This window comes from Ursus arctos, unplaced genomic scaffold, assembly GCF_023065955.2.
Source record: "Ursus arctos isolate Adak ecotype North America unplaced genomic scaffold, UrsArc2.0 scaffold_10, whole genome shotgun sequence".
NCBI classification, from domain to species: Eukaryota; Metazoa; Chordata; class Mammalia; order Carnivora; family Ursidae; genus Ursus; species Ursus arctos.
Window position 1 is genome coordinate 58,489,642 of NW_026622764.1, and position 7,011 is coordinate 58,496,652.

Genomic DNA, 7,011 nt, shown 5'->3' on the forward strand with positions numbered 1-7,011 from the left:
GGCACTGGACATGGCAGGTGCTGAGCGGGATCGCCCTCACGGAGCAGGGAGCCTTGCAGAGAAAATAAACCACATACTGGAGCAGTACAGCGGGGTCAGAGGGCTGGGCTGGGCATCGAGGCGTTGCTGCAGCACCGAGCGGCAAGGCCCGAGGAGTGGATCAACCCCAGCAGGAGCCAGCTCGGCCCGGAGGCTTCCCTACCACGTTCAGCCAGGTCCCTCGTGCACATAAGAGCAGGGGCTGCTCCACACCGAAGCGCCACCGTGAGAATGGCCTTGTGCGGTGTTATCTTTAGAAGAAACCATACCGTACCCACTTACAGCCTGTACCAAAAGCATTTTGCATCATGCTCTGCAAGTGTCTATAACTCGGACCATCAGAAATCCCCTTAATTGCTGCTTTCACCTTCAGCTCCTTAAGCCACCCTTGGCAGAACGACGCGGGAATTTGAAGAGCTATACAGAGTCCTGAAAGGGCAAGACTAGAATCAGCAGGTCATGGGGACACGCACCACCGAATGCAGAGGCTGAGAAGTAAGGAGAGGATCCGGAAGGTTGCACAGATAATCCGTACAAAGTCCTGAATATCCAAACTGATGTTGGAGAAGAAACTCACGCAAGCAACTGAGAACATAGCTTGTCACGAGTCTTACGAAGTGAAAGACTACAGCAGCATTTTCTAAAATGCTTTCTACCACCGTCTTCCTCTGTCCAGTCCTTTCTCCTTAACCCCACTGCCGCAGACTTCGCCTTGTCACCATCTTGCTTCAAGGCTTCAGGTTTTGAAGCACAGGGGCCTTATGTGGACACGTGATTTGGGGCCTCCCCTGACGAGGCTCCCTCTCACCTCCTCAGGGCTCACCTCCTGCTTTGGTTCATGCCTCCAGCCTCTGATCGGGCTGCTCTGTGCCTGAGGGTGCTTCCATGCCACACCTGTTGCTCTCCAGTTGGCAAACCCCTCTTGCACCTCCGAGATCTTGTCCAAGTAGGACTGCCAAGGCAAGCTTTTTCTACCCTGTCCCCATGCTGCCTCACCTCTCTGCAAACCAACCTGTCCCTCCTTTGTGCCCTGACATGGCCCACACATTGCCACTCACTTTCTCATCACGGCTCAGTTTATTACACCTGACACTGTGTTGTTCGTTGTTAGGAGCTAAGATTATGTCTTATTCAAAATTATCTGTGCCTGCCCTCCAGACCTTTTTCACATCAAAGAGCGCATAGAAAATGATAATTAGAATATTTATGTGGTGCAAGAGGCCGCAGGCAAAAGAGATCAATATCTTGGCGCCCCCTTAATAACCTATTCAAAACTTAAACACTCCCGTGGAGAAGCTCTGCCTAAAAGACCCTCAGTTAGTGCTGGTTGAAAGAATGAGTCAATCAGACTGTTCATAAGATTAGGAGAGATCTGCAATTAGGCAAAGACCTAGAAATCAATGAAAGGAATGGTCATACAGAAAAAAACAGAATGAAGACTCCAACATAAGGATGAGTATGGAGATTTCTCACTTAGTCAAGGTCTCCTTGGCCACAATGGCACTAGACTCCATTCCCAACGTGAACTTCATCACTGCTCTTCCTCATGCACCTTGACTCTAATCAAGCCAACTGCGCGCTACACACGCCCCGCACGTTCTTTGCTTACCTGCCAACGGTCAGCCTCTGTTTGGGTTGGCCTCTCTCCAGCACAGCCTCCTCTCCACCCCTGCCGTCCAGCGGGAGGACAGCTGCCCATCTCAAAGGCTCGCCTGTAGGGCCACCTCCACTGGAGATCCCTCTGCTCCCACCAGACAGGCATGTGTGGTCTCTCCTTCACAGCCCTGCTGTTGTGCCTCTTGTCAGGCTCTCGTCCGAGCGATTTCTTTCTGTCTCCTATCCTGTCAATGAAATGTAAGTTTCATGTGGTCAAAGACTGAGTCTCGTTGTAGTTTCCGCTCCTTCACCTGTAATAGATACACGATAAATGTATCTTCCATTCACCTAGATCTCCCAAGGGCCTGTGGGAAAACCTGGTTCCTGTTTAATAAGGAAGCAAGAGTGTCTGTTGTATAGGGAAGGGCCTGCTGGGTGCCAGGAAAGATCCCTGATAGTAAACCAGGAATCAGAACCCTTATTTCAAGGATTCATAAATTAGATGATCCTATGCTAAATAGAGCCAGACCCACTGTCCCCAAATCCATCATTTAATGGAAACTTTGCATAGTAAGTTTGGCCGTAGGCTTGGGCACTGAGCTAGCCCAGAGGGAGACGCTAAGAGCAGCAGCCCCAGGGGGGACCGTGTGTCGTATAGGGGTCCCCAGTTCCATACAACGGAAGCAGTTTCCCAGTGCGCCACAGGGAGGGTGGGGGGCATAGTCGAACAGGGTGAGGTCTTAGAGGGAGACACTGCTTGCCCAAGCCCTAAGGGGCATCTGTGGGGTCCAGGAGTAGTCAGCAGCCCCCCTTCCTGTCCAGTCCCTGAAGGGTAGAGTGTATGGAGGAGTCAGTGGCTCCAGATAGCAAGTAAATTAGATGCTAATTTCCTGATAGGCCCTCACTCATCAAAGATTTACCGCCCTGAGCCATGGGCCACCGCAGCCCTAGGATATGTCCTGGCAATCACACACAAACTGGGATCGAGTCCGTGTTGATCTGATCGGAGACTGTGATATGCCACGCTGATCACCCCCATCTTCCCATCAGTTACATCGAACAGTGGTGCTCTGGTTGGACAGAAACACACCCTTCAAGTGTCTTTTTTGCATTTACTGGTAATCCTTATCTCCCTTGTCATGCTCAGCCAGGCCCTCATTCTTGTGGGAATCCATGGGGCAAGTACCCCTCCCTACATCCTCGAAATAGTGGAAGTTTCTATGGTGACCAGGGGCTGCATCTCCTAGGTTCAGAGAGGTCTCCTCAGGCTGAGAAGTCCGATCCACACTCCCCCCCCCCCCAAGCTCTGCTACCTCTTTGCTTTAGAGTTTGGAGAATGAAATGTCTGGCAATGTTTTCTTGCCACGACACTGCTGGAAGTTTCGAGTTATCAGTGTGTTTCGTGGTGTATGTAACGTCCTCCTCCCCCGATGCCCCCAGTCCCACGCTAACGAGATGTGCCCTCCTCCCCACAGGCGCAAAGGGTGCACAGGAGGCTCCCTAAGGCCGGCAGAAGCCACCGCCCGTCAGAGCAGAGACCTCCTTCCATGCCTTCCCCGAGCACCACCACAACGAGCTGGGCGCTAGGCAGCAGGCAGCAGCCCCTCCTGGATGGGTCACACCCGGGGCCCCAGCAGGAATCGTCCAGACGAGCCAGCAGCCCTCCCAGCCTCCCCTGGTCCTTCCAGAGAAGCAAGTCTTTGTTTTGTTTGCCTACAGGAGACCCCTCTCCGGACTCCTCCGCTCTCCCACAGTGGTTTTCAAACACAGACACCCCAGGGCACAGGGCGTCGGAGTGGAGGCACGGCCACCTCCTCTCCATCGATGACTTGGAGGGGGCCCAGGAGACCGACGTGGACACGGGCCTCCGGCTGTCCTCCTCGGACCTCTCTGTTGTCTCTGCCTATTCGGCGCCCAGCAGGTTCTGCAGCACCGTGGAAACAACCCTCCCCCCTGAAAGCTGCCGCAGCCACTGGTCGAAGCCCAAGGGTTTCAGAGAAGGGCCGCTGCCCACTGGGAGCGGGGTGAGCACGGGGTCCGCCTGGGCTTCCCTCCCTTTCTTCACCAAAGGGTCTTCCAGCTCCTCAGCCACAGCTGCTGCCGCTCCCCCCGCTCCTGGCACCTCCTCCCTGGGAGAGTCCTCCCCAGAGCCTCCCCGTGAGGCTCCCAGCACAGAGGAGACCGCGGTCAGGGACACCCCGCCACCCCCAGTGCCAGCCGGACCTGTGGACAATGACATGGAGGAATTCTACATCTGAACACCCTCTCCTCCTGTGTTTCAGACGCACAGGCTCAGGTCCCTACGGCCCCTCTGGGCTCTGACCACCACCCGGGCTCTCAGCCGGCTCCCGGGTCTGCCGGGAATCTGTCCGTCTCACCGGTTCGTTCGCACATCTGCCACACCACCCATTCTTACCTGAGAGGTGGCATAGTTTAGAGACTTGCTGGAAAAATCCTCGCATCTTTATACAAATAAATTCTCAAGCTTAAGTTGTAAAAAATTTTTTTGAATACCCAATTCCTTTTGAGATACGGTTTTAGTGCACTTGATACAATTTAAATGCCTCATATAATTATTTGAAATGAAAAGAAAACCTAGTCAGCCAGAGCTGATTTGGCAATTTTTCATGCTGTGAAGGAAAAACAATTAAAGCCAAAATGTTGAGTGTGGGAAAGATACTAAGTGACCTGTATGAGAGATCGGTGCACAATAGCGTCACGTACGGCTTACTGGATTCTGCATACATATTTGCATTACCAGGCAACGGTGGCCCCAAGAATTTCCAGGGAGTGCTTACAGTGAAAGAAGTCAGCTCGATGAACGGTAAACATATATCAGGCTACAGTAATGCCTCGCTGGCATGCCACGCCCACCTGAAAATCCCGATTTATGCCAAGGTAGCTAATGTACTTTATAAGGATTTATCCTAACAGACTCTGGGTGGAATCAAAATATGATTTGAGTTCCAAAAACCAGATGTGCATCCACGTTTCAGCAACACCTTCACTGTAACAAGCGGAGACTACAGAAGACCACTCCGCTCCCGGGATTTATTTGGATCGCGGAAGAACCTCCCATTGGAGTTACAGGATAAGAGGATATTGGTCATGGGGGGGGAGGGTAGGCAGTCTTAAGATTCTTCCATTTTAAAAACCACCATCTAAGGGCTATGTATATATGTACCCATATAAATGACAGGAGTCACACTTTATACCACTTTCTCCAGGAAACATGCATTGTCACACACCCTGATCTCACTTTCAAATAATTTGTAACCGTTTTAAGTGGCACTTGGATGGCACAGATTAATAAATGCCCCCATCTTCTCCAACTGGGAAGCTTTTTACAAAACGCCGTCCGGGACAAACACTGTTTCATCGGCAGCCTTTCCCGAGTGCACAGAAGCCTTAATTAAAGCTGGAGCTCTAGCCCAACCTTAACCTTTTCTGCCTGTTGTCTGCTTCTGTCGAAGCGTGAATGATATTTAAATAGCACCTCTCTCCCACTGGGAAAGGGTGTGTTTACAGTTCCAACCTCAGCAGTGCCAAGTGCCGGCCCGGGGGGCGATGCCGAGACGCGCCTGGCTGCTAGTTACCTTGGCAAAGAGCAGCGCGGACTCCCTGGCCTTGCTCATTGCCTAGTCTGGTGCTCCTTGCCTCCACCACTTCTGGCCCAGCTTCCACCTCTCTGGAAGCGTCCACACCAGTCCGGACACAGCTCAGGATCCTTCTCAACACTGTCCTCCAGGCAGCCGTGAAGCCTTTGCCATCCCTGTAATGCCATCCCTTAGGTCCTGCCCCAAACGTCCAAATTATAATATTCGCCATGTTAGGTAAATAAAAACACGCTCTCTTAAAATTCTAGGGCCAGGAGGGAGCAAACTTTTCCTAGAAAGGGCTAGATAATAAATATGGTAGTTTTGCCAGCCATTTGGTTTCTGTGGCGACTGCTCCGCTCTGTCGTCACAGCGCGAAAACAGCCAAGGGAGGTGTGTAAGTGCATGGGAGCAGCCGAGTTCCAATAAAACTTTATTTACAAGAACAGGCCTAACCCTTGTGCTAGACGGAGGTTGAGTTAGGACCCTGGGCACAGTCAACAATAAAGAATCTAAGTCTGCAGCCCTCAGCTGCCACAGGGTCCTCTTGTCCTACCGGTGACCGCAGAAGCCCGGGGCTCAGAGCCGTGGGGGACTGCTCTCTGCAGAGATGGTCCCCAGCAAGCCACTAGCTGTCCACCTCCTCTCGGGAAACGTGACTCATGGCAGCAGAGGATGGACAACGACAGGTTAACGTGAGGAAGGAGAAAAATAACTCAGAGGTGTTGACGCAAGCTCGTGAGTAGCAAAGGTCAAAGAGGCATAAACAAGCGGACCAACTGTCAAGTGATGGCTCCTCCTGGCTTCGCCCCATCAGTACCCTTAGTTTAGGTTCATATGCTTGCATGCACCCCTAGGACTGCTTTGGAGCCCTAACCCTGACACTCTCCGGTCCCACTCCTTCTTAGGAACCCACCCTCCGCACAGTCCAGTCTACCCAACTGAGGGACCCCCAAAGGATGTCAGCAACACCATTCAAAAGCTGGAAATGTGAGATGCCCCTGTAACATGAGGGGAGAATGAAGGGAAGTCCACCACAGACCACATTCAATCCCCCCTCCTTCCTCCCAAAGCTGTGGTCGGAAGTGGCAGTACCCTCCGTGCAGAAGAATGTCACGGAGACACATTAACAAAGGCCTACTTCCACTGCTGGCCATGCACTAGCGTTTTCCTCATCCAGCAAGGCTCCTGACACCCACTGGGGGATCCTGACTCTTGGATTACTGTGGCGGTGATAGAGGCTGGCATACTGGAAGTGCTCAATAAATCTGTTCAATTACAAAAACATGAGGCTGTCTCAAATTATTTCTCTCCTGGATTAGGCCCTGAGGTACAGGAAATCTAGATTTTAGCCCTGGTTTTTTGTCATTTAATGGAACCCACTCTCTTGTCTTCCTGACGTTCTACTTCCCCCCAGCACTGCCCAAGGTAGGGGGAAGGGTGCTAAGTGTCCTACTCTAGTTCACCACCCACCCCTTACTTGTCTCTTTTCCAAAAAGACTCCCCAAATTACTGTTCACAGTCCCACCATGGCACCTAACCACCACCTAGGACACACTATAAAGATCAAATGTTTCTTAGACAGTTCCTAACTGACCTGCCAAGCCCTACAGAAATCATCTTGGGTCAGCCATGGGGGTGGAGTGGTGAGCTACCCAAGATACTTCTGTGCTGGGAGAGCTGACAGGTGGTTGTACAAAATGGGTTATAGTACTGGGTGTTCCTTGAGCCCTGTGGCCCGAGGACAGGGAAATAGTCACATGGAAGTCAGTTAGACTCA

At 52.0% G+C, this 7,011-nt stretch overlaps 1 protein-coding gene across 3 annotated transcripts in view; it reads left to right on the forward strand.

Moving 5' to 3' along the window:
- The window catches only part of FAM124A (family with sequence similarity 124 member A), a 99,634-nt gene extending 93,118 nt beyond the window's left edge, over positions 1-6,516 (forward strand). For all 3 annotated transcript variants that reach the window (XM_026493211.4, XM_057308908.1, XM_057308900.1), the window contains one exon: positions 3,111-6,516. In XM_026493211.4, the coding sequence (XP_026348996.3) occupies positions 3,111-3,893 (783 nt within the window). In that variant the 3' untranslated portion in view covers positions 3,894-6,516. The remainder of the gene's footprint in view (positions 1-3,110) is intronic.
- The last annotated feature ends 495 nt before the right edge of the window (positions 6,517-7,011 follow it).